Source organism: Saccopteryx bilineata, chromosome 3, assembly GCF_036850765.1.
Source record: "Saccopteryx bilineata isolate mSacBil1 chromosome 3, mSacBil1_pri_phased_curated, whole genome shotgun sequence".
In the NCBI taxonomy this organism is placed as follows: Eukaryota; Metazoa; Chordata; class Mammalia; order Chiroptera; family Emballonuridae; genus Saccopteryx; species Saccopteryx bilineata.
In genome coordinates, this window is record NC_089492.1 from 295,645,267 (window position 1) to 295,671,553 (window position 26,287).

The 26,287-nt window shown below is 48.6% G+C and overlaps 1 protein-coding gene across 1 annotated transcript; it reads left to right on the forward strand.

Moving 5' to 3' along the window:
* Positions 1 to 510: 510 nt before the first annotated feature.
* Positions 511 to 26,040, forward strand: NLRP13 (NLR family pyrin domain containing 13). Its single transcript, XM_066266632.1, has 12 exons — positions 511 to 811; positions 5,048 to 6,528; positions 10,287 to 10,432; positions 12,573 to 12,740; positions 13,771 to 13,857; positions 15,126 to 15,296; positions 15,509 to 15,599; positions 16,033 to 16,274; positions 17,626 to 17,796; positions 21,489 to 21,659; positions 23,658 to 23,828; positions 25,917 to 26,040. The coding sequence occupies exons 1-12, from the start codon at positions 511 to 513 to the stop codon at positions 26,038 to 26,040; spliced, it is 3,324 nt and encodes a 1,107-aa protein (XP_066122729.1).
* The last annotated feature ends 247 nt before the right edge of the window (positions 26,041 to 26,287 follow it).

The following is a 26,287-nucleotide window of genomic DNA, read 5'->3' on the forward strand; positions in this document are numbered from 1 at the left end:
TTCTTTTCTCCATTGTGTGTTGTTGGCCCCTTTATCAAAAATTATTTGACTATATATATTTGGTTTTATTTCTGGGTTTTCTATTCTGTTCCATTGGTAGATGCCATTTTATAAAGCAGAGCATGTGAGTGTCCCCACTTATAATTGTTACCCTCAGAATGGACTGAGGGTAACCATCCATGGTGGAGGATAAGAGCTTAGTATCCGTTATTTCTCCTCTGCATCGCCAAAGCCTTCTGTGTGCCTGGCCCTGGTGGTGACAGCCAAGAGCAGGCAAATTCCCTGTTACAGGGAGTGGACATCTTGGCGGAAGACAGGTTGATAAACCAGCCCATGGACACAGGTAATGGGAAGTGCTAAGAGTCCAGCAGAGCGGGGGTCCAGGTTAGACCATCGGCCAGAGGTAAAAGGTCATGGCTCACGGTCTTCACTCTTCCTTTCCCGCAGTCCTGTTTGTCCTGTGGCCGTCATAGGTCTTGGGCCAAGCTGGGAACAGGGCGTATTGGCAGGATGGTCCCCTCAAACCACGTGGCTCCTGTGGATGGCGCCCGGGAGAAGCTTCTGTCTCACCTGAGGGACCTGGATCGGTACCAGCTGGAGGAATTCAAGCTGGGCCTCCAGTGCCCAGAACTGCTGCCTAAGAGTGCCCAGAAGATGCCCTGGGCCGACCTCAAGGCCGCGAGCCCTGCGGACCTGCTGGCTCTGCTGAATGAGTACTTCCCGGGAGGACAGCTGTGGGACGTGACCCTCCAGATCTTTGAGAACATGGGTCTGACTTCACTCTGTGAGGAGCTGACAGCCGAGGGGAGTGGTGAGTGGGGGCTGGAGGGATGGGGGACACCAGGGAATGGGAGGACATCAGGGGGTAGGAACGTGGGAGGGGGACTGAGGAGACAGCTACCCTTAGGGGAGCAAGGACGTTGCTGCTGAAGTTTTATGGGGTCAATTCAAATCGTAGTGAGCTCTAGGGACACATATGTCACCTCTGTGGCGGAACTGACAGCCCCTGAGACCAGCAGAAACCATCACAACTTCTGCTGCTGCCTGTTGGGATTCTTGTTTTTCTTTTTCTTTTTTTTTTTAAATAAGGAATTGTACATAAATTCCAGGCTGTTCATCTAGAAGAGCCTGGCTCTCCGGACAGATAGGTGGCCCCCCAGATAAAGAGAAAAGTCTTCCATTTAGTGTGTCAAGCTACAGCGGGTGGCACCTGCTACATCACAGTAAAGCTACGTCCTAGGAGACTCGCATCATAGGGACCGTTGGCAACAGAAAAACGCAACATGTTACAGAGTTAGTGTAATGGTAAAGGGAGTCAGGGACAGGGACCATCTCAGCCTCACTGGGCTGTGCCCCGGGGAAAAGATTTCCATGGGGGTTCCCAGACGCCAGGAGAGCTATCCCTGACCCTTAACAGACTCTGCAGGGGAGTTCTGGTCTGGGGGTGGTTCCACAGAATTGGGTAACCATGGGTGGAGTCTATGGATTTTTGATCTTTAAGGAAGCCCAGGATGCAGGTTGACACCAAGATCAAGTTCTGTAAACGCTAGCCATCCATGGGGTTATAAATGTTTGCGCCATATCTCCTTAGGGTCAAATCTCCTAGGGAGAGTGGCACACAGCCACTAAGTACTGGGAGGGGGGTTGTCAATTTGAGTGAAGACATGGAAGGCTTAGCCCTTTAGCTCAAAGGGGATGGGATATCCAGGGTGGTAATGTGAAACACATCAGGGGGATGGCTGGGGTTACAACCTTATTTTTAGTGCTTCTCTTCCTATGATATCGTTTTCTAGAAATATTAAGACTCGCGGCTGTGTCCTGGGCATCGTTTGGCATGGGATAAATCCTTGAAGAGTGACTAGCCATGGGTGTCTGCCTCCAGGAGGGGGAGAGGGGGGAGAGACAGGACCCATAAGTATGGTCATGCGGTGTGTCAGAGGGTGACCCATGCAATGGAAAAGAGAGAGAGTAAGGTTGGGGGAGGGAGCCCAAGGTGGGTGATGTCAAAGATCTGGTGCTGATGACGCTCATCATCGACCACCATGAGGCGGTAAGATTTGGGCAAAGGCTTGGATGCGAGGAAGTGAGCCAACCGGACATCTGGTGGAGGTGCTAGACAGAGGGTCTGGCTGGATCCAGGTCCCCGTCGCAGGGATGTGTTTCACATGTGCCGTCATCTTTTAAAAAGTAGTGTGTTTGCAAAGCAGTTAGGTTGATGGACGTGACTCTTCCGGTCCCAAGCTTGTCAGAGAAATGATTGATTGTACTGAGCACATCTCCCTAGTCTGCGGTCCCTAATATCCCATCATCCCTGTTCCTTTCAGAGATGGCGCAGGAACCCCAACATCCGAACCAAGAAGAACTGGAGACGCCAAGTGAACAATGGGGTGTGTAGACTATTTGACGGTAATCAGAGACAGATTGCTTGATATAGCGTTTTACTGGGCTGACGTTTGCCATTTTTTTCCCTGAAGTTTTATCCAATTGGTGGTACAGTATCCCCCAAATGACACCTTTCCTAATCTGTTCTTCTGTACAGCTTATTAAACAATGAGTTGCCATAAGCCAGACGTTCTGTCTGGTTCCATTCTAAATTCTTAGACGCCGGTGCCGCCTGTGTCTGGACTTTGTGTTGCCTTAATAGGTAGGTGTGTGTGTGTGTGTGTGTGTGTGTGTGTGTGTGTGTGTGTGTACCAGTGGCCCTATGGAGATTTTTCTAATGACAAAGTGACACAGGTAGTTACAGAACAAATTTAGCTTCATCCAGGAAATATATGCCTTGTGTATAATACAAAATGAATCACAGACTTCATGTATAATGAAGAACATCAATTCTTGCCTGATCATTGAGTTCTGATCTGTGGGAGCACCCATGTGCTAATCTTGGCTGCCAACCTTGCTATTTATTTCTGTGCTCATGAGTGATTAGGATGTACTACTGCCTGACCAGGCGGTGGCACAGTGGATAGAGCATCATCCTAGGACGCTGAGGACCCAGGTTTGAAACCCTGAGGTCACCAGCTTGAACGTGGGATCATAGACATGACCCCATGGTCTCTAGCTTGAGCCCAAAGGTCGCTGGCTTGAGCCCAAGGTCACTGGCTTGAGCAAGGGGTCACTGGCTCGGCTGGAGCCCCCCTGGTCAAGGCACATATGAGAAGCAATCAATGAACAGCTAAAAGTGCTGCAACTATGAGTTGATGCTACTCATCTCTCTCTCTCTCTCTTGCTCTTCCTGTCTCTAACACAAAAGAAAATGCTATATATATATATATATATATATATATATATATATATATATATATATCATCTGTCTATCTGTCTCTCAAACCAAAAAAGTACTATTTATATATTGTTGGTACTACTTACATTGTTGGTATCTCTAGTCTCTCCTCCACTCAAGTTGTCTTTGTTTTTTATTTTGAGGGAGGGCAAAGGTATGCAGTGTCAAATGGCTATATGTTCATGCTGAGCCATGCGATACATTTAGGATTCCATGCTATGTTTCTTTTATGGGGCTCCATGATACATTGGCTCAGAATGGGTGGCTTCAACAACAGGAGTTGATTCTCATGGTTCTGAGGCATAGATATCCAAGGTCAAGGTGTCGACCAGGTGGGGCTTCCAGTTGAGGCATGGGGAATGAATCGCTCCCTGTCTCTCCAGCTTCCTGGGGTGGGGGGCTGCCGCCATTCCTGAGCGAGTGGCTGCGTTGACTTTATGTGTAATGACCACCTTACTTTAAAGTTCTTTGGAAAGAATAATGCACTCAAACAGACAGATGAGTCCAATAGCTCCCTGGTCTTTCCTGTCTAGACAGTTTCCTGAAGCCCCAGAACTATCGCCCGTCTGCTTACCCTGTGGCTCCCATCCTGGGACCTCACTTCATCTCCAATTCCATTTTCTTCTCAGAAAGGTGGCCTCCCCTTGTCCCTGTAAACTCCACGTCTGTTTGTCTGTCTATCTGTCTTTGCTCTGTCTTCAGGAACCTGTTCTGTGGTAATTTCTTGAGAAAGCACCATGCGAGAGAGGGTTTTCGGGAGCTTGCCCAGTGGCAGGTCTCTTTTGGGCATCCTTGGGTGAATAATTCAGATATCACCTTCTGGGCTGAGAATAATGTCTTCCCTCTGTTTTCCCACCGTGAGCCCCTTCCTGCTGATCCTTAGAGGTCCTAGAACTCCTTCTGCTCCTGAGTTGTGAAAGCCATGGAACGGGTAAATGTGTGGAATCAGCTTCTACGCCAGGGGTAGTCAACCTTTTTATACCTACTGCCCACTTTTGTATCTCTGTTAGTAGTAAAATTTTCTAACCGCCCACCGGTTCCACAGTAATGGTGATTTATAAAGTAGGGAAGTAACTTTACTTTATAAAATTTATAAAGTAGAGTTACAGCAAGTTAAAGCATATAATAATAATTACTTACCAAGTACTTTATGTCGGATTTTCGCTAAGTTTGGCAGAATAAATCTTTATAAAACAATTTACTATAGTTAAATCTATCTTTTTATTTATACTTTGGTTGCTCCGCTACTGCCCACCATGAAAGCTGGAATGCCCCCTAGTGGGCGGTAGGGACCAGGTTGACTACCACTGCTTTAATAGATATTTAATATACCATTGTATAGATAGATGTTGGTCTATATCCAAGCTCTTCTTCTTGACAGAAATCTAGGCTTCCAGGGGTGGTGACCACACGTGCAAATATATAGAGTTGCACTCCTGACACCTGTATAATCTTATGAACCAATGTCACCTCAATAAAATTCTTTTTAAAAAGTAAAATAAATCCTGGCCAGGTGGTGGCTCAATGGATAGAGCATTTGGCCTGGGATGCTGAGGACTCAGGTTTGAGATCTCAAGGTCGTCAGCCTGAGTGTGGGCTCATCCAGCTTGAGCGTGGGACTATAGACATGACCCCATAGTCGCTGGCTTGAGCCCAAAGGTCACGCTGGCTTGTCCTATTCAAGGGGATCCCATTGCTGAAGGATTCCTGATGCTGAACCATGCCCCCAGCACTGTTCTGTTCTGACTCCCTTCTCTCTTTCAGACCCCAGAAGAGCATGCCGAGAGAGGCTGAAGGCTAGGATCCTGGCCATGTGGGACAATATGCCGTGGCCTGAAGGCCACATCTACCTCCGTCATGTCACCGAGCAGGAGCACGAGGACCTCACGCGCCTTCTGTGCCCGGGAAGAACTGGAGTTCAGCCCCGTACAATCGTCCTGCATGGCGCAGCAGGAGTTGGGAAGACCACCCTGGCGAGGAAGGTGGTGATGCACTGGGTGGAGGGCTCGCTGTTCCGGGACAGCTTCTCCTACGTCTTCTATATCAGCTGCCATCAACTCAGAGACATGGAAGATACCACCTTCGCTGGCCTCCTCTCCCAGGACTGGCCCACCTCTCAGGCCCCTGTCAGATACTTCATGAGTCACCCCGAGAGGCTCCTGTTCGTCATCGATGGCTTTGAGGAGATGAACATGCCCTCCAACGGGGACGACAATGGCCCACCCTGTCCGGACTGGTACCAGCAGCTCCCAGTGGCCCGAATCCTGCTCTGCCTGTTGAAGAAGGACCTGGTCCCTGCGGCCACCTTGCTGATCACCACCAGGGACGATTCCAGCGAAGACCTTAGAAAGGTGTTACGGAATCCACGGTGGATACGGATCCTGGGGTTCACAGAGGCAGACCGGGAGGAGTATTTCTTCAGGTACTTTGGGGACCGACACAAAGCCAGCGATATCTCATGGTGGGTCAGAGAGAATGAGGTTCTGTGTCATTCTTGCGCTGCGCCCCTTGTGTGTTGGACAGTGTGCACCTTCCTGAAGCGACAGAGGACCAGACGCCCCACCTTCCAGCTGAGCGCCCAGACTGCCACTGGCCTGTACGCCTGCTTCTTCTCCAACTTGCTCGAGGTGGCTGAGGCCAGCTGGTCCAAGCCAAGCTGGCCACAGCAGTGGCGGGCCCTCTGCGCTCTGGCCGCAAGTGGCATGTGGTCCTCACGCTCCACGTTCTCCAGAGAGGACGTCGAACGCTGGCACCTGCAGGCGCCCCTGATAGACGGTCTCCTCCAGCTGAATGTTCTTCAGAAGGTCAGTGACTGTGAGGACTGCATCACCTTCACCCACCAGAGTTTCCAGGCATTTCTGGGGGCCATGTTCTATGTGGTTGGGGGACAGGAAGGAGCCATCGGCAGCCTCTCCAAGTGTCAGGAGATGAGGGTGCTCCTGAATGATGCCTTTGTGGATGCCAATGTCTACTGGCATCAGATGACTCTCTTCTCCTTTGGTCTTATGAACAGACACCTAGCCAGGGAGGTGGAGGCTACTTTGCATTGTGAGATGTCTCCCGACATCATAGATGCATTATTAAAGTGGGCGGAGGAGCTACCCACCTCCGGCATACTCTCCTGCAGTTTTGAATTCCTCCCATTCTTTCGGTGCTTGTACGAGACGCAGGAGGAGACCTTGGTCAAGCAGATGTTGAGCCACCTCCCAGAAGTGGACCTGGATCTGGGGGATCTCCAGCTCCAGGTGACTTCGTTTTGTCTGAAGCAGTGTCAAAGGTTAAGCCAGCTAAGGCTGTCTGTCAACTGTCTCGCCCCCCAGAAGGAGTCTGCTTCTGGCTGGGGAACGCCGGGGTGAGTAACGCCTCGTCCTTTCTTTCCCACCATTCCCTCCTGTTCACAGGTCCATGGCCCAAGTTTTACCACGAAGAACTCAGGGCTCTGATGTGGTAGTTGTGTTCTTGATGGTTATGATAGATCAACCATCACTGGTTCACTTCAGCCTGGGGAAAGGTTTTCCTTTGGGTATCAAGCTGGGGTCCCTGGCTCCTTGAATGGATCTGATTAGAGAGAGAGCGTTTCTATCTCACTTGTCGCACAATGGAAGGTTGAGATCCCAGACATCATGCTGAGGCACGGTCTTCCATCTGTTGCCCGTGACTGAATGGAGCGGGGGCCGTCATTACCATTCCTAGTGAAGACACGTGAAGGACGAAAGCAGAATTTGCTTCTGTCCTTGGGGTCATGGAGTAGCTCAGCCTGGATCAGTGTCCAGCTTCCTCTGTCCGGCTCCCAGATCTTAATTAAACCCCATGCTTGATGGGTCTCCTTTGACTAGGAGTTGGGATGGGAGTGAGGCGGATGGAGTTAGCTCAACCCTCAAGCTTGTTCTGATAAGTTTGCCCTCTTTGTCTCCCAGAGACGAGTCCCAGGACTATTTTATCTACTTAGAGTTCTTAACTTGAAGACCTGTGCCTTCCTCCAATAGTAATGACTTCCACAAATGAATCTCTCCTGGAAGAAGAGTCCCAGAAATCCTTCCACTACTTGGGACTCTTTCCCTATGACCTTGACCCATCATATGGACGCTAAGGACTTTCAGTCTAGATAAGAAAACCTGGTGGTTCTGCTAATTATTGCAGGTTCCAGGGGTGTTTTTTCTCCACTTCTCTCAGGAGTCAGAGCCTGCTACAGGTGTTCTCAAGCCCTTTCTTGTTGAACCCTCAAACCTTCCAAGAGGTACCGTTTCAATTCTGGTTGGACAAATTGAAATTTTGAGAAGATTAGTTATTTTGTGTTCAGCCAGATTGAAATTTTAGTAAGATGCTTTTCTGGAATAATAATAAATGTTCAATATATGCTGGCTGTTGTAGCCCTGGTCATGTTGCTCAGTTGGTTAGAGCATCCTCCTGATATGCCAAGGTTGCGGGTTCGATTCTCTGGTTAGGGCATATACAAAAATCAACCAACGCCCTGGCAGGTGTGTCAGTGGATAAAGTGTCAACCCAGAGCGCCAGAGGTTATGGGTTCAACCCCTGGTCAGGATCAGGGCACAGGCACGTATGAGAAGCAATCAATGAGTGCACAACTAAATGGAACAACTAAATGAGACAAGTTGACACGTCTCTCTCTCAAATCAATGGAAAATTTTTTTTTTTTTTTGCATTTTTCTGAAGCTGGAAACGGGGAGAGACAGTCAGACAGACTCCCGCATGCGCCCGACTGGGATCCACCTGGCACGCCCACCAGGGGGCGATGCTCTGCCCACCAGGGGGCGATGCTCTGCCCATCCTGGGCGTCGCCATGTTGCGACCAGAGCCACTCTAGCGCCTGAGGCAGAGGCCACAGAGCCATCCCCAGCGCCCGGGCCATCTTTGCTCCAATGGAGCCTTGGCTGCAGGAGGGGAAGAGAGAGACAGAGAGGAAGGCGCGACGGAGGGGTGGAGAAGCAAATGGGCGCTTCTTCTGTGTGCCCTGGCCGGGAATCGAACCCCGGTCCTCCGCACGCTAGGCCGACGCTCTACCGCTGAGCCAACCAGCCAGGGTGGAAATTTTTTAAAAAAAATCAAAGAGTGACTGCATAAATAAATGGAATAACAAATCAACATCTCACTCCCTCTCCTTCTCGCTCTCTCTCTTCCCCTTCTTCTATCTCTAAAATCAACTTAGAAAATTTTAACTCCTATACTGGCTGTCATTTGTCCTATCTTGGGTGGACTTTGGTGGTCACTGTTGGGTCATGTGAGCAAGTGTCTTCCCCCAAGGGTTGCCCCGTTTTCTGTAAGGATTAGTACTCAGTCATTATTCCTTACTTTGATGCATAATTACCCTGAGGCTTAAGGAGATGTCACACCTGCCCGAGAGGTGACCAGGGATCCTCTGAGGCTGAGGTCACTTCTTGTTTCTCTACAACACAGCTTCTTCCCGTGTTTCCTCTGTGGGTTTTAACTGTCTGTCTAGCAGGATGAACCGGGATGTTAAACGTATGAAACACAGGCATGTGTGCACACACACGCATGTGCACACGCATACGCACTTAAGGTTAGAAACAACTATTCTAACCAGTGCTACCATTCTGGGCTCATGGAGTACGTATGAAGTAGGAACTTTATATCTCTCAGGGACATTAGGAATAGGTTCTTTGTTTTACTTCCCTGATCTCGTCTGAGATTAAAAACAAAAATTATGGCCCTGGCTGGTTGGCTCAGTGGTAGAGCATTGGCCCAGTATGTGGAAGTCCCGGGTTTGATTCCCAGTCAGGGCACACAGGAGAAGTGCCCATCTGCTTCTCCACCCCTCCCCCTCTCGCTTCTCTCTCTCTCTGTCTCTCTTTTTCTTTCTCTTCTTCTCTTACAGCCATGACTTGATTGGAACAAGTTGGACCCAAGTGCTGGGGATGGCTCCATGTACTCTGCCTTAGGCACTAAGAAGAGTTCGGTTGCTGAGCAATGGAGCAACAGCCCCAGATGGGCAGAGCATGGCCACCTAGTGGGCTTGCCAGGTGGATCATGGTTGAAGGGCACATGTAGGAGTCTGTTTCTGTCTCCTCCTCCTCTCACTGAATAATAATAATAAAAAAATGATGATCTTTCAGAGATAGAAAATTGGAGCATAGAGATTAAATAATACTAGGGAGCAAAGTTCCGAATTCCCTAGGGTCTGCTTTATTTAGTCTGAACTTTCAAGGATTAAGTGTTTGGTTCACCTCACCTCACTTAGGTGGTTGCTGTCCTCTGACACGAAGTGTTGAGGACTGTAGGAATTACACATAAGAACTATGCTTTTTGGGTTATACATTTTTATATCCAAAATGCTGGTGAATACTCACACTGTACATTAGAGTCTTTTTTTTCTTTTGTGACAGAGACAGAGAGACAGAGAAGGACAGATAAGGATAGACAGACAGTAAGGGAGAGAGATGAGAAGCATCAGTTCTTCTCCTTAGTTGTTCATCGATTGCTTTCTCATATGTGCCTTGACCGGGGGGCTACAGCAGAGCGAGTAACCCCTTGCTCAAGTCAGTGACCTTGGGCTTCAAGCCAGCAACTTTTGTGCTCAAGCCAATGACCATGGGTCATGCTATAAGCCCGTGCTCAAACCAGCGACCTTGAGGTTTTGAACCTGGGTCCTCTGTTGAGCACGAACTCTCGAACCTGGGTCTTCTGCATCCCAGTCCAACACTCTATCCTCTGTGACACACGTGGTCAGGCATCTTTTTTTCTTTTTTAAAAAAATATTAAATTAATTTTTAAAGAGAGAGAGAGAAACATTAATTTGTTGTTCCACTTATTTATGCACTCATTGTTTGATTCTTGTATATGCCCTGCTTGGGGATCAAACCCACAGCCTTGGCATGTCGAGATGACACTCTAACTGACTGAGCTACTGGGCCAGGGCCCTAGGGTCTTTTCTTCTTGCCTAGGTGTTGGCCAAGGTTTATTTACTCATCAGCCTTCTCTCTCTCTCTCCCCCTCATAAAGGACAACAAGGCTTGTCCATTCCAAGGTACGCCAGTGGGAGGACATCTGCTCCGTGTTCCACAATGGGCACCTGAGCAAGCTGGACCTGAGCAACAGCAAGCTGAGTGCTACATTTATGAAGAAACTCTGCTACGAGCTGAGAAACCCAAGGTGCAAACTCCAAAAACTGACGTAAGTGCGAGAGAGACTCTCCTCAGTTTGCCGAACACCATAGCGGCACCATCCGACTATTTTGATTCCCGTAGTAAATATCTATGTATTGAATATTTACCACAAAGTAAAGCTAAGTGTCAGGAAAATAAAATAAAGGTGTTTTTATTAGTGAAGCTACTACTTAAGGTAGGTTGAATTTTTTTTTAAATGAGAATCTATCACGCACTGTATTTTTCGCTCCATAAGACGCACTTTGACAGTAAGACGCACCTAGGGTTTTAGGAGGAAAGTAAGAAAAAAAAAATTCTGAACCAAATGGTGTGCTAAAATGTTTAATAAAATATACCACAATAATATTTCAACCATGTAAACTCAACAGCAGTATTAACAACCATGAGCACTGTTATTAACACATGAGAAGAGACTTTAATGTTCAAATACTCTTCTAGTTGTCTGGGAACCCACAGCAGCCAAAAAAAAAGGAAGGAAGGAAGGAAGGAAGGAAGGAAGGAAGGAAGGAAGGAAGGAAGGAAGGAAGGAAGGGGGGAGGGAGGGAGGGAAGGAGGGAGGGAGGGAGGGAAGGAAGGAAGGAAGGAAGGAAAGAAAGAAAGAAAGAAAGAAAGAAAGAAAGAAAGAAAGAAAGAAAGAAAGAAAGAGAAAAATGAACATTCGCTCCATAAGACGCACGGGCATTTTCCCCTCCACTTTTTGGGGGGAAAATGAGTCTTATGAAGCAAAAAATACAGTAATTTTTCCTTAAGATGTCTAAGGGAGGCTGCTGGTGCTGATTTGAGTTGGATACAAAGGAGCGGAGAACTTCTAAGACATTATAGGGGCATCTCTATCTCCATTCAGGGGCTGTAAACAGAACAGATAACTCCTGTCTTCATGGGGCTTCCTTTGTGTTGGAGAAACACACCTGAGTGATCAGAATCGTGGGTTGGTGACATCTCCCAAGGAAGAAGGAAACCAGTTTCTTGAGAAGAAACTCCCCTCTCTAAACAGTATTTGAGGAAAGACCTAGTCACTGAAACTGGAGCATTGTTTCAGACTTCATGGTCCTCTTGTGTGACACTGATAGAAACCAGAGGGGCTCAAACCCAGTGTGAAGACAGGAAAAAATGAAGAGATGGAAATAGACCTTGTGTAGGAAGCCAGAGAAGAAATACCTGGTAGAGGACAGAGTGAGTCATGTCCAGGGTTGAATCTGAGATGCCATTTGGTTGGATGGTCTGGAGCCTTGGCCAACTAATTCGACCCTACTCTTCACCCACCATCTCATCATGCCTCAGGGTCGGAAAAATCAGACTCGTGCTGATTCAATGGATTCAGAGCAGAAGATCCCCCAGTCATGACTTCCCTCACACTTCAGCATGTTGAAGGAACTGGATTAAATACAAGGGAGGAAGGACTTTCAAACTTTTTATCTCTCCCCACTGCCATTTTGGTTCTGTCATTGAGTCTTGAAGATAAGGAGAAGCAGCCTGGCCAGGCGGTGACGCAGTGGATGGAACATCAACCTGAGATACTGAGGACCCAGGTTTAAAACCCCGAGGTTGCTGACTTGAGTGTGGACTCATCCGGCTTGAGCGTGGGGTCATAGACATGACCCCATGGTCACTGGCTTGAAGCCCAAGGTCGCTGTCTTGAGCAAGGGATGACTCACTCTATGTAGCCCCCTGGTCAAGGCACATAAGAGAAAGCAATTAATAAACAACTAAGGTGCCACAACTCAAGTTGATGCTTCTCATCTCTCTCCCTTCCTGCCTTTCCTGTCTCTTCCCCCCTCTCTCCCTTGCTTAAAAAAAAAAAAAAGAAAGAAAGAAAGAAAAAAGAGGGTTGTCTTCACCAGACCTCTCAGGCGTGACATAGGAGGTCACCTTCTTGGAAGAGTTGAAAGAGAAACAGCTTGATTGACTCCTGACTCTCTATACGTCCAACTGAGCTGTGTAAGAGACTCTTTGGAGAATGTCTTTTAGATTCTGTCTTCAAAGGTTCCTTACCACGACTCAAAGATCAAACTGTGGGTTCCTCTCACATCGTGTACATCCTGGAGGGTCTCTCGGTGGTGTGTTTTCATGGTAGAAAGGAAAGAGGAGGATGTTTCATTCCCCACCCCCACCCCCAAGCTAGCTCTCTTGTGGCCTCTCTCCCACAGGTGCAGATCGATGACCCCCGTCGGGGTCCTGAGGGAGCTGGTCCAGGTCCTTCACGGCAACCGCCGGCTGACGCACCTGAACCTGAGCTCCAACAGCCTGGGAGCCGCTGTGTCCACCATGATTTTCAGAACCTTGAGGCACTCGGCGTGCCACCTCAACTATCTGTGGTAAGACTACCACCCCCCGGGTGTGATGATGGGTGGGGAGGACAGGAGTCACAAACGGATAGTAAGTGAACCGATCCAGAAGAAGAGAGCAGAGGGAAGCAATGTATGTGGGTGTAGAGAGCAGAGACGTCTCAGATTTTAATGTGGATCAGAAGCGCCAAGGCAGGGGTGCATTGAAACACAGATTCCTGCCTGACCTGTGGTGGTGCAGTGGATAAAGCATCAACCTGGAAATGCTGAGGTTGCCGGTTCAAAACCCTGGGCTTGCCTGGTCAAGGCACATATGGGTGTTGATGCTTCCTGCTCCTCCCCCTTCTCTCTCTCTCTCCCCTTTCTATAATGAATAAATAAAAATCTTAAAAAAAAAAAAAAGAAAGAAACACAGATTCCTTTCTCTGCAGACAAGCTCAAGAGAGACAGACTTCTCCACAGAGAGCAGGCTGACACCTGTCAGGGTGGCGGGGGGCCCTGGGTGAGGGAGGTGGAAGACAGAGCCAAAAATGACAAAATAAAAAACATGGAGAGGGACAACAGTGTGGTGATTGTGGAGAGGGGGACGGTGGAGGAGGGTATGAAAGGATAAATGGAGATGGACGTACACTTGACTTGGGGGGACGTGAACGCACAGTGTGATGTACAGAGGTGTGTTATGAAATCGGGCACCTGAAACCTGTATGATTAGGGTAACTAATGTCACCCTGATAAATCTGAGAGCCAGTGGGCTTGTTCTGGGGCCCACGCAATCCCGCCAGCTTCGAGCTGATGCTGGACCGCGGACCACACTTTGAGTGGCACTGACCAGGGTGGGGGTGGGGGGCCACCCTGCCTCTGGAAGGGATCAGACATGGGGACAAGTCCGCCTCCGTTCCTCTTCCAAGGGGACCCCACCAGGTGCAGACCCCTCCGCCCGGGAGCCATGGCCCATCTCAAGGCCTCTCTTTGACAGGTTGGAATCGTGTGGCCTCACGGCCACAGCTTGTCACTGTCTCTTTGTGGAATTGAGTCGGAACTGCAGTCTGCATTTCCTCAGCCTGGGGGACAACGACCTCTCGGGGATGGAGGTGACAAACCGCCAGAAGCCCTGTGACATGTCCAGGTGTGCCCTGAAGGAGCTCTCGTAAGTCTTCTTGCTCTATACCCAGTATCTTCTTTGTGAGTTTGAGTGGTGGGGCAGGGAGTATGTTTTGGGGAGCCTTGGGTGGGAGGGTTCCCTGTATTGTATTGACCTATCCCATTGACATAGACCTCATCACCTTTTTACGTACGTCCCACCTTTCTCCTTTGGCGAGTTTTGCCTCCAGCGTGACTGCGGGCCTCATGCTGTCTCTGGTTTAACCCCATCGCCTTCCACCAGCTTCCCCTCAACCCAGGGGCATTCAGCTGAGGACAGTTTTGTCCTTTAGGAGACATTTGACCATGTCCAGGCACATACTTAGTGTTCACAGTTGGGAAGGGAGGGGGATGTTATGGGAATGGAGTGGGTGAAGACCAGTTATGATCAACACCCTAGAAGGAAGTGGGGGCTCCCCCACATCCAACAATGATCTGGCCCAAAGCTCCGAAGGGCAAGGACTGAGAAGCTGTGCCTGGACCCACCTTTTTCTGTCTGAAGCTTTTCTTCTTTTGTTTTAATTTTTCCATTGATTTCAGAGAGAGAGAGAGAGAAAGAGAAAAGCATCAATTTGTTGTTTCACTTAGTTATTCTGTTTACGTATGCACTCATTGATTGCTTCCTGCACATGCCCTGACCAGAGATTGAACCCACAACCTCAGCGTGCTGGGATGACGCTCTGTCCACTGAGCAACCCGGCCTGGGTGAAGCTTTTGTTCTTTAATCAATCTATTTATTTTCTTAAAAAAATTTTTTTTGGACCTGACCAGGTGGTGGCACAGTGGATAGAGCGAACCTGAGAACCCAAGTTGGAAACCCCAAGGTTGCCAACTTGAGCACAGTGTTCACTGGCTTGAGCGTGGGAACATAAACATGACCCCATGGTCGCTGGCTTGAGCCCAAAGGTCACTGACTTGAGCAAGGGGTCATTCACTCTGCTGTACACCCCCTGGTCAAGGCGCATATGAGAAAGCAATCAATGAACTAAGGTACTGCAACTATGAGTTGATGCTTCTCATCTCTCTCCCTTCCTGTCTGTCTGTCTGTCTCTCTCTCTCTCTCTCTCTCTCACTCACTCATTAGAGAAAAAGAAAATTATGAACTGTTGATTCTGTTGCATGCCCATCACCCAAAGCCAAATCATTTTCCATTTGTTCAATTTCCTCTTCCCATGATGTTTGGGTCCCACCTGTGTGGCCCAGGGGACTGGGTGCTCGAGGAAGGGAAGTGGGGGACACCGAGGCTCACTGACCATGCCTCTATCCCTTCCGCAGCCTAGAGAAATGCAACCTGTCAGCCGCCAGCTCTGAGGGGCTCGCCGTGACCCTCACTGGCACCCGGAGGCTGTCTCGGCTGTGCCTGGGCTTTAACCAGCTCCTGGACGATGGCATCCAGTGGCTCTGTGCCTCCTTGCGTCAGCTCGACTGTGCCTTAGAGAGATTGGTGTAAGTCCCTCTTGGCTCCGTCCCTGAAAGCGACTCTCCCTAAGGGTCAGCGTGAGGGACAGCAGTGGCCTCTGCATTGGGTTCTGTGTAGGTGCTGAGCAGTCACACAGATTCTGGGTCTAAGAGCCTCCCATGCGTGTCGAATCCATCCTGGGGGGTGCCACACGGAATTCCCATGTGGCAGGGACCCCAGGGACTTTGGACGGTTTCAGTCCGCTGATACTGGAGCTCCTATCTCCAGACACAGAGCAGGCACCAAAGCTGGGGGTTGCGGGGGGTAAGACAGACAAGCTTCCCACCTGGGTGAGGATCATCATTTTATGACTGAGGTACCAAAAAATCCAGAGTCATTCAAGTATGAAGAAAAACAAAGAATGAGTCAACAAGGCGTCTGGAGGGGTTGGTTTTCCAGTGAGGTCTTCCCCTCACCAACTGAATGAGGAGAGTGATTAAGCAGAGACTTGGAGAGACAGAGGGAGGGAGGGAGGGAACATATATAATAATTATAAATATAAGTTCCATTTAGTAAGTTCGTATATAGTCCTGTATGCATATATGTACGATCTACAGTTGAGATAAAATGTATTACATGTATATATGATTGTGCATACATAAAATGTATAATTTAGGTGCCATCTGTTATGCAATACAATGATATCTTACACGTCCTGTCTCTCATGCTCTACCTATATATCTGTTAGCCCTGTCACCTCTCCATGTGACATACCTCCTATAGCTTGTGCTGCACGCTTACCAGGTCCTGTCTCGAGCACTTTATACACGCAGGGCTCATGGGGACGTGATAGCCCCTGTGACCCGCCCTCACAATGTCCCCCTGGGAGCCGCAGAACTGAAGGCGGAAGGGGTGACCCCGCCTGCGGGCAGTGAGTGGTCAGTGACAGCTCGGCTACCTCCGAGCCGTGTCCAACTGACTCCAGAGCCCAACGTTCATCCCCAGCGGGCTCAGGGTCACCGAAAGTACTTTCCCTTTCTCTAGTTTTACCTTTGACTTCCATTTTTGAAACTTCTCACCTTAAGCTTTATTTATTTATTTTATTGACATGTAAAAAGCTATACACACTGACCGTGTACGACTCGGTGAGTCTGCGGATACGTGTTCACCTGTGAGACCGTTGCCACCATCAAAGCCATGGGCGTGCCCATTACCTCTCAACATTTCCTCCACCCCTTCTACAAATTGTTATTATTATTATTATTATTACAACACTTAATATAGGATTGACTCTCTTAGCATATTTTTTTCTTTCATTGGATGTATTAGGGTGACACTGATCAACATAAGTAAACAGGTTTCAGGTTCCCAATTCTATAACACATCACTGTACGCCGTATTGCGTGTTCACCCCCCCAAGTCAAGTCCTTGTCCATCCCTGTTGATCCCCCCTGTAACCTCCTCTACCCCCCACCTGCAGTCACCACACTGTTGTCTGTGTTTCTTTCTTTTTTCATTTATCCTTTTGTGCTCAATCCCTCCAACCTTCCTCACTGACTCCACCCCCCTACCCTGGCGGCTGTCAGCCTGCTCTCTGTCTGTGAGTCTGTCTCTATTTTGCTCATTCATTCAGTCTGTTCATTCTAGACCACATCAGAGTGAGATCATATGGCCCTTGACTTTCCCTGACGTCCCTCTGAGCATGTTTTTAAGCTTGAACAGTGTATTGTTTGCGGTAGGCATGATGCCATGTATTGGATCTCTGGGATTTATTGATCTTGCAAAACTGAACCTTTGTATGGCTTGACCATCATTATTTATTTACTTATTTATTTATCTATTTGTGACAGAGACAGAGAGAGAGGGACAGAGAGAGAGACGGACAGATAGGGACAGACAGACAGAAAGGGAGAGAGATGAGCAATATCAGTTCTTCGTTACGGCACCTTAGTTGTTCATTGATGGCTTTCTCATATGTGTCTTGACCCGGGTGGAGGCTACAACAGACTGAGTGACCCCTTGCTCAAGCCAGTGACCTTGAGCTCCAGCCAGCAACTTTTGGGCTCAAGCCAGCGACCTCAAGGTCTTGAACCTGGGTCCTCCGTGTCCCAGTCTGACACACTATCCACTGCACCACCACCTGGTCAGACTGACATCATTTTTTTATTATTGTTTTTACCACAATGACGGTCACATCTTTGCCACACTCGCTGTCCGAGTCCAGGACAAGACAGGCTCAGTCAGCACACACACAGACACTCAGCGCCACCTGGGCCGGGGGACAGGGTTGGGGACAGTGTGCTGGCCATGTGTGCCCAGGGTCATCGGGGCGGGCTGTGCCCTGAACCGCCCTGTTGCGTGGCTCTCACCCTGCAGGCTCTGCGGCTGCCAGCTCAGCGCACCCAGCTGCAGGGACTTGTCAGACGCCCTCCTCCAGAACGAGAGTCTGACTCACCTGGACCTGAGGAAGAACACCCTGGGGGACGAGGGCGTGCGGCTTCTGTGCCAGGCCCTGAGCCGTCCGGACTGCCGCCTGCAGAGCCTAGAGTGAGTGTCCCCCTTCCTTGCATGCGCCTGGGGCTTTGTCCCGGATATAGACGTGACCCTCAGCCTCCAGGAGCCTTCGGTTTTTGTTGGAGGTGGTGGCGTGTGTGGGGCACTGCAGTGCCTGTTTGGGGGAAAACATGCAGCTGTTACAACTAACCACAGTGCATGTCCACGGGCCCCACGTGTGTCATGGCTCCGAGGAAGAGGAGGAAAACTCTGCCTACAGCAGCGGTTCTCAACCTGTGGGTCGCAACCCCGGTGGGGGTCAAACGACCAAAACACAGGGGTTGCCTAAAGCCATCGAAACACAGGCGACCCCTGTGTTTTGGTCGTTTGACCCCCGCCGGGGTCGCGGCCCACAGGTTGAGAACTGCTAGCCTAGAGCTGTCTTTGTGGCCATGGTGTATTCCAGCTAACGGAGATGAAATAACACCTGCATGAGCAGCAGGTGCCCTGGGCAGTCTGCAGGACACCGGACGAGCTCCCGGGAACTCCCTCCCAGTTCAGTCACCCAGGACATACTGACTGTCCCCAGCACCAAGCTGGGACAACCCCTGGGAAATGCCGTCCACCGGGGAGGGTCACCACAGACTCTGGGGCGCTGAGCCTGTGAATATCATCAGCCCAGCCTGTCCCAAGACTCTGGGCTTCTATGGAAACAGCAGGGGTTCTGCTTAAATCACACGATCTGCACCATTTAGACATGAGCCCCTTGTAAACATGAGAATGGGATGTTCTGGCCCTGGCCTGTTGGCTTAGTGAACAGTGTCGGATTGGGACACAGAGGACCCAGGTTCAAAACCCCGAGGTCGCCAGCTTGAGCAAGGGGATCACTGGCTTGAGCGTGGGATCATAGACATGACCCTGTGGTTGCTGGCTTGAGCCCAAAGGTCGCTGGCTTGAAGCCTAAGGTTGCTGGCTTGAGCCCAAGGTTTCTGGCTTGAGCAAGGGGTCACTGGCTCTGCTGTAGCCCCCCTCCCCCTGTCAAGGTACATATGAGAAAGCAATCAATGAACAACTAAGGTGCCACAACGAAGAATTGATGCTTCTCATCTCTCTCCCTACCTGTCTGTCTGTCCCTATCTGTCCCTCTCTCTCTCTCTCTCTCTTTCTCTGTCAAAAAAAAAAAATTCTATTAGATTTTGCAAATTCAACGAGTACCAAAGGGTGGATGAAACCACATCTTCACCATGTTCTCCCACCTTTCCATTCCCCTTCTTGGGAGCCACCAATACTTTCCGCGTCTGTTTAAATATGTCTCTATCCTTCCGGAGGTCCTATGTGCAGATAAAGATAAGTGAGGTTGTGTGTTTTTACTTGGCATTTAGCAATATGAAAGCAGGCAGCCCACGCTGCGTATCTGAGAACATTGCCTATTGGTACATAACAACCTTAACTCCCTTATGACGATGACTTCGTCATTTGCTGAACGGTTTGCAACGCATTATATGGTAAGGTCTCTGGTTGCTTCCAATCTTGGTGGGGGTGGGGGGATACAGAAAGAATTAGGCCATGTATCTGCCTATTTGTATCATTTTGGAGGCATGTAGATATCTACTTCTACACAGAATTAGTCCCTAGGAAGGGTAACCAGTGGTGACCAAAATTTTAACCTTGTTGCCAATTGTTCTCTACTGACTAACATCACCAGCCACCAGGTGGTCATATGCCATGTTCTTTTCTTTTTTTTTTTTTTTTTTTTTTTGTGGAATAACAAAAGGATGCGCTATTGAGTATAGCGCATCCTGCTCGGCGAGGTTCCCTGGCCCCGAAGGAAAAAAAGATGGAGGAGATGGAGGCCAGGGAAGTCGCTATATGCCATGTTCTTAATCTTCCTTGGTGTTCTTCAGTTTGAGAGGTAGGAAAACCATAGCTCCACCTCCTCCCGTCCCCGTGTAAATACTGAAACTTGGGCAAGAGTAGAGAGAGGAGTATGTAGTCAACTCCCTTATCTGTCTTCAGTATTTATTGATTTCATGGACAGTCTCCTTTCCCCTTATCCCTCACCAACACTCTCCCCCCAGAATTATTTTGAGATCAGCCCTAGGGCTCATATCTCTTATTTGGAAACTCAAAAGTTTTTGTGTGTCTGTATCTCTGAGGATGGAGTTGAGCAGTTTTCTTTTTTTATTTTTTTAATTAAGTGAGAGGCAGGGAAGCAGAAACAGACTCCCACATGCACCCCAATTGGGATACATCCGGCAAGCCCACTAGGGGGCGATGCTCTGCCCGGCTGGACTGCAGCTCCATTGCTCGGCAACCAAGCTTTTTTAGCACCTGAGGCTGAGGCCATGGAGCCATCCTCAGTGCTCGGGGCCAACTTTGCTTGAACCATTTGAGCCATGGCTGCAGGAGAGGAAGAGAGAGAAAGGGGAGGGTGGAGAAGCAAATGGGCGCTTCTCCTGTGTACCCTGAGCAGGAATCGAACCCCGGACTTCCACATGCTGGGCCAATGATCTATCACTGAGCCATCCAGCCAGGCCTGAACAGTTTTTGAAAGTTAAAAGGTATCTGTGTGGCCATCCAAATGAAAAACCTCTTGATAAAACCTGATGAGCCTGACCTGTGGTGGCGCAGTGGATAAAGCATTGACCTGGAAATGCTGAGGTCGCCGGTTCGAAACCCTGGGCTTGCCTGGTCAAGGCACATATGGGAGTTGATGCTTCCAGCTCCTCCCCCCGTCTCTCTCTCCTCTCTCTCTCTGTCTCTCTCCCTCTCTCTCTCCTCTCTAAAATGAATAATAAATAAATAAAAAATAAAATGAAAAAATTAAAAAATTAAAAAACCTGATGACTATTTTTTTTTTCCAATTGAGGTTTGTTTGTTTTTTATCCCCTACTGACTTGTAGGTGGTCTTCCCAGTGGAAATTTAGCCCTGTTGTGTCTGATCGGCATAGATGGTTGTCTAGTCGGCAGTTCCCTTAGACTTGGCCCCTGACAGTGTTGACCACAAGGATGTTCTCAAGTAGGCGGCATGGCTCAAGGAGTGTACCTTAGGTATTGCCTTCTCCGCTCTGAAGGGGGGTCACTTCCATTGTCTCACCTGTTCCTCTCCATCTGTCTCTTTCCTGTCTCTGTCTCTCTCTCTCCATCTGTCTCCATCTGCCTCTCTCCTCTCTGTCTCTCCTCCCTGTCTGTCTCTTTGTCTCTCTGTTTCTCTGTCTCTGTCTATCTCCTCTCCCTTGTATCCCTCTTAACCCTCCCTTCCTCTCATTCTCTCTCCAAATATTATCTGGATTGGTCCTCTTGAACTCCTTTTATACAGTAGTTCATTCTTGGGGAATAGATCAACCCTTATGTGAGATTTTAGTGTTTGGTTTTTTTGTTTGTTTTTTTCGGCTTACCCGTTGAGCTCAGAGGCTGAAACATGTTCTGTGTCAGCACTGTGGAGTTTGGGTCCTCCCTAGGGAGTGTCACAGAGAAGCAGGCCTTTCTAAGGATCTCTCTTACTCTCTGTCTGTCTGTCTGTCTGTCTCTCTCATGGATAAAGGACCAGTGTGGGGCCAGGATGAGAACTCCTCTCCCACATCCCTTTTCCTTTGAAAAGAACACCAGGTGGGTTGGTGTTCCCAAAGCCTGGGGACTCAAGATGACGGTCCCTCTCTCCCCTCCTCCTCCCCCTCCTCTCTCCCCTCCTCCTCCCCCTCCTCCTCCCCCTCCCCCTCCCCCTCCGGTGTGTTTTTATCTTGCAGTGTGTCGGACTGCTCTGTCACAGCCAAGGGATGTCGGGAGCTGGCAGACGCCCTCCGGCACAACCACAGCATGAAAGTGTTGGATATTGGGAGAAACCAGGTTGGGGATGCCGGAGGGAGGCGGCTGTGCGAGGCTGTGAGACGTTCCTGTTGTGCACTGAATACACTTGGGTGAGTCACCCTGCCCTTTTGCAGGAAGCCACCCCTCCTGCTTTTGTGTGGGGATGGATGCGATGTCTTCACGTGGGGGGGGGGGTGGTGGATAAGAGGCTGAGATGTGAAGGACAAAGGCCTGTTATCTAATGTCTCATTGCGGGGTTGGTTGTCTACAAAAACTGATCCAATATGGTATGCCAGCTGTAACTGAGAAATAAAAAATGATTTAGATTTTAAAAAATGATTATCAAATAGAGTCTGACCAGGTGGTGACACAGTGAATAGAGCATCAGACTAGGACACGGAGGGCCCAGGTTTGAAACCTCAAGGTCATCAGCTTGAGCGTGAGGTCACAGACATGACCCCATGGTTGCTGGCTTGAGCCCAAGATTGCTGATTTGAGGCCAAGGTCGCTGGCTTGAGCAACGGGTCACTCGGTCTGCTGTAGTTCCCGGGTCAAGGCACATATGAGAAAGCAATCAATGAACAACTAAGGAGCCCTAACAAAGAATAGATGCTTCTCATCTCTCTCCCTTTCTGCCTGTCTATCCTGTTCTCTCTCTCTCTCTCTCTCTCTTTCTGTCTCTGTCAAAAATAAATAAATAAATAAATATAAAATAAAATAGAGATCTCTTTGCTTGTAGGTATTTTTTCTTTCAATCAGTACCTTTTGAATGAAAAGAGCTGTGGAAGGTGACATGGCCCCCTGCCTGGTGACTCTTCTCTCTTTAGCAGACAGACAGATTTTTTTAAATCTTTTTTTTAGAGTAATATTTAAATTTATTTTTCAGTTACAGTTGGCACACTATTGTATTAGTCTCAAGCATATAATAGAGTGATTGGACATTGAGAAGTATAGACGGCTGGTTATAAAAATAGTCAAGACCCATGCCATGTGATTTCACTTCTCTGTGGACTTTAAAAAAGCATAAAGAAAACAGAGTTCAGCTTATTTTATATTTTATTTTTAAATTCCCATTTATTGATTTGAGAGAGAAAGAGAGAAACATTCATTTGTTGTTCCACTCATTCAACCATTCCTTGAAGGATTCTTTTTTTTTTTTTTCCCCTGTATTTTTCTGCAGGGAGGCAGAGAGACAGACTCCTGCATATGCCCAACTGGGATCCACCCGGCATGCCCATCAGGGGGCAATGCTCTGCCCATCTGGGCATCGCTTTGTTGCAACCGGAGCCATTCTAGTGCCTAAGGCAGAGGTCATGGAGCCATCCTCAGTGCCCGGGGCAACTTTGCTCCAATGGAGCCTTGGCTGTGGGAGGGGAAAGAGATAGATAGAGAAAAAAAAGAAGAGGAAAGGTGGAGAAGCAGATGGGCACTTCTCCTGTGTGCCCTGGCTGGGAATCGAACCTAAGACTTCCACACACCGGGCTGATGCTCTACCACTGAGCCTAGCCGGCCAGGGGGAATTATTTCTTTTTTGCTCAATCTCTCTCCCTTTCCCCCCAGTATCCACCCCCTTCCCTGGCAGCTGGCAGCCTGTTCTCTATCTATGAAGTCTGTCTCTATTTTGCTTGTTAGATTCCACATCTGAGTGATTCCATTTTGTCCATTAGATTCCACATCTGAGTGAAATCCTATGGTACTTGTCTTTCTCTGACTGGTTTATTTCACTTAGCATAATAATCTCCAGGTCCATCCATTCTGTCACAAAGGCTAGAATTTCCTCGTTTATGGCTGCATGCTATTCCATTGTGTACACATACCACAGGTTTTTGTATCCATTCATCCACTGATGGGCACCTGGGCTGCTTCTGCATCTTGGCTGTTGTAAACAACGCTGCCATGGCAAATGGGGTGTGAGGTGTTATCTGTCCTGACAGGGTTGCTGCATGAGTTAAATGATTCAGGCACAAACACTTGCAACGTGTCTGGCATGTGCTGAGCAGCCAACTGTGACCCAGTCAGTTCCAGTATCATTTCCTTCACCCTGCATCGTGTATTCCTCTTATTTCTTACTCTTCAGTCTTGAACGCTCCCTTCCCACCCCGCCCCAGGTTGGAGCGCTGCGGTCTGACCTCCGCCTGCTGTCGGCACCTCACCTTGGTTCTCGGCAGCCGGGAAAGCCTGGTGAATCTGAACCTCATTGGAAACGACTTAGGGCCGGAGGGTGTCAACGCGCTGTGGGAATCCTTGGAAAAACCCGCGTGCAAACTGCAGAAACTCGGGTAATCCCCACTGACTTTTGCAGCACCTGTGGAGGTGTGGGGGGTGGGCTGGCTGATGTTTGAGGCAGACCTCACTTTGACCCTGAATTCCATGTCCCAGGGCCGTGCCAGCGGCTCCCAGAGAGGGCAGTAACCGTGTGTCTGACTGAGGAGCCACTAGCCATAGGTGGTCACCAGACACTTGCAGTACGGTTCCTGTCACCGAGGAACTGACTAGTTAAACTTTCTTTTGTGCCTGACCAAGCAATGGCACAGTGGATACAGCGTTGGACTGGGACACAGAGGACCCAGGTTTGAAACCCCAAGGTTGCCGGCTTGAGCGTGGGATCATAGACGTGACCCTATGGTCACTGGCTTGAGCCCAATATCGCTGGCTTGAGCAAGGGGTCACTCATTTTGCTGTAGCCCCTGGGTCGAGAAAGCAATCAGTGAACTACTAAGGTGCTGCAGCAAAGAATTGATGCTTCTCATCTCTCTCTCTTCCTGTCTGTCCCTCTCTCTGTTTCTCTATTTCTCTCTCTAGCTAAAAAAAAAACAAAAAAAAAACCTTTCTTTTCTATGAATTAATCTAAATGGCACTAGCAACTCTCATATGGGATGACACAGTCCTGTGTACATTGGCATGTTTTCTAAGTCGCTTCATTTTTTCCCAATCTAGTCCCTACATCACTCAACAGACATTCACAGCGGTGAGGTAGATGGTGGGGGACAAATGGACATGAGCCTTGTCCTCGTGGGTCTGCATTCTCCCCAGGAACATGGCAGATCTGAAATTGAGAAAAGCCGTGTTAGTTGTCATGAAAGCTACAAAGGAAACTCTGGATTCTGACACAGAAAACAAGGGTGGTCAGGTTGGTAAGGAGAAGCCTGCCTGAGGTGGTGTCGTTGACCCTGTGTCCCAATGAGGCGGGGAAGAGGAATCCCCGTATCAGGGGGGAAACGTGAAACGTGACTAGAGATGAAAAGCCCTAAGAAATAGCACATGCAAAGGTCCTGAGGTCAGGCCAAGGTTTGGGTTGCCCATTTAAGACATCGAAAGAAGAGAATTAGGGGCTATTTTATCACTTCATATTCATTTTGAAATATCCTCTAATTTTTGTGAGCAGTATATTAGAACACTCTAGATCTTAGTGTTCTCAAGATGATGTCAGAAAGGTATACAGGGGCTCTTTTCAGAAAACAAGGCAACTTGGAAGTCGGTCACAAGCTGTACGTTGTTGTGGCTTTCCTGTCACCAACATCCCCTCTAAGTCATGCTTTCTCACAAGAGTTCTGGGCTGGTGGCCACCGGAGACGGGCATGTCTCCCCTTCCTACCAATCGTGTCTGGGAGTGATTCAAGTTATAGAAGCGACTTCCAACCAGGTATCCAGACTGTCAGCTCTTAAAAGAAGAGAATGCTGAGAACTGCCGTATTTCCCTATGTAGGAGACACATCTTTTTCTGAAGAATTTGAGGTCTAAAAACTGGGTGCATCTTATACAGCGGTTGTAGATTTTTTTTTACTTGCATTTACCACTTTTTCGCACTTGTTTTTGCGCTCCTTGTTGAAAACAGTGATTTGTTATCAGACACAGAGGAGGACAAACTTATGGAGGGGAGTTTTGACAGTGATGCGGAGTTGTATAAATTTTATGATGGATAAAACGAGTTCAATCACTTGATGTCATACATTTTGTTTCAAATTTCAAGCCCCAAAATTAAGGTGCGTCTTATACATGGGATCATCTTCTACACGGGGAAATACGGTAATTTCGCAAGAGTCTGTCACACATAGGCTAACCAACGAAATGAAAGGAATTCGGTTTATCCACAGGAACAGTGACAACCTGTGTGACCCTGACCTAGGTCTATCTTGTCCTCTTCCCTGGGGCGTTCCCTTAGGAGTTCCCATCTGTTTCCTCTCTGGTTGTGCCTTTGCCTTATGGAACGGGGTGCCTGTCCCTTCAGGTCTCCTTCCCAACTTCTCTGGGTGACACTGGGGGGGGGGTGGATATAAAGGTAAACAGAAGCTAACAGAGGTTAGCATTTGTAGTTTCTCACCTCAGCCGACCATCTCTTCTAATTCTTTTTAAAATTTTTTTTGCAGACTAGAAAAAGACTTATACGATATAGTCAAAGAAAAGTTGAAGGCATTACAAGAGAAAGGGTGCTTCCTGAGGATCTTGTGCAAGTGGGATTTTAATGACCTTGAAGACACATGGTGGTGGTGAGATGACCCAAGACTTGTGTGCCATCCATGTCCCACGGAAGGTTCTCGGAGCACCACCACCAGGAGGTCCTCCCTGATGTGTTGTTGTTCAGGGGTCACTGTCTGTAGGACAAATGGGCTGTCACCTCTCTTGTTCTCCCACAATGTGCGGTAGAGGCAGCACATTAAATAGCCACTCCCTACCATCCTAATCTAATACGGTCTTTGGCCCTGAGAGCTTAGGTTGGCTTTACGTATTTTGTTTTCCT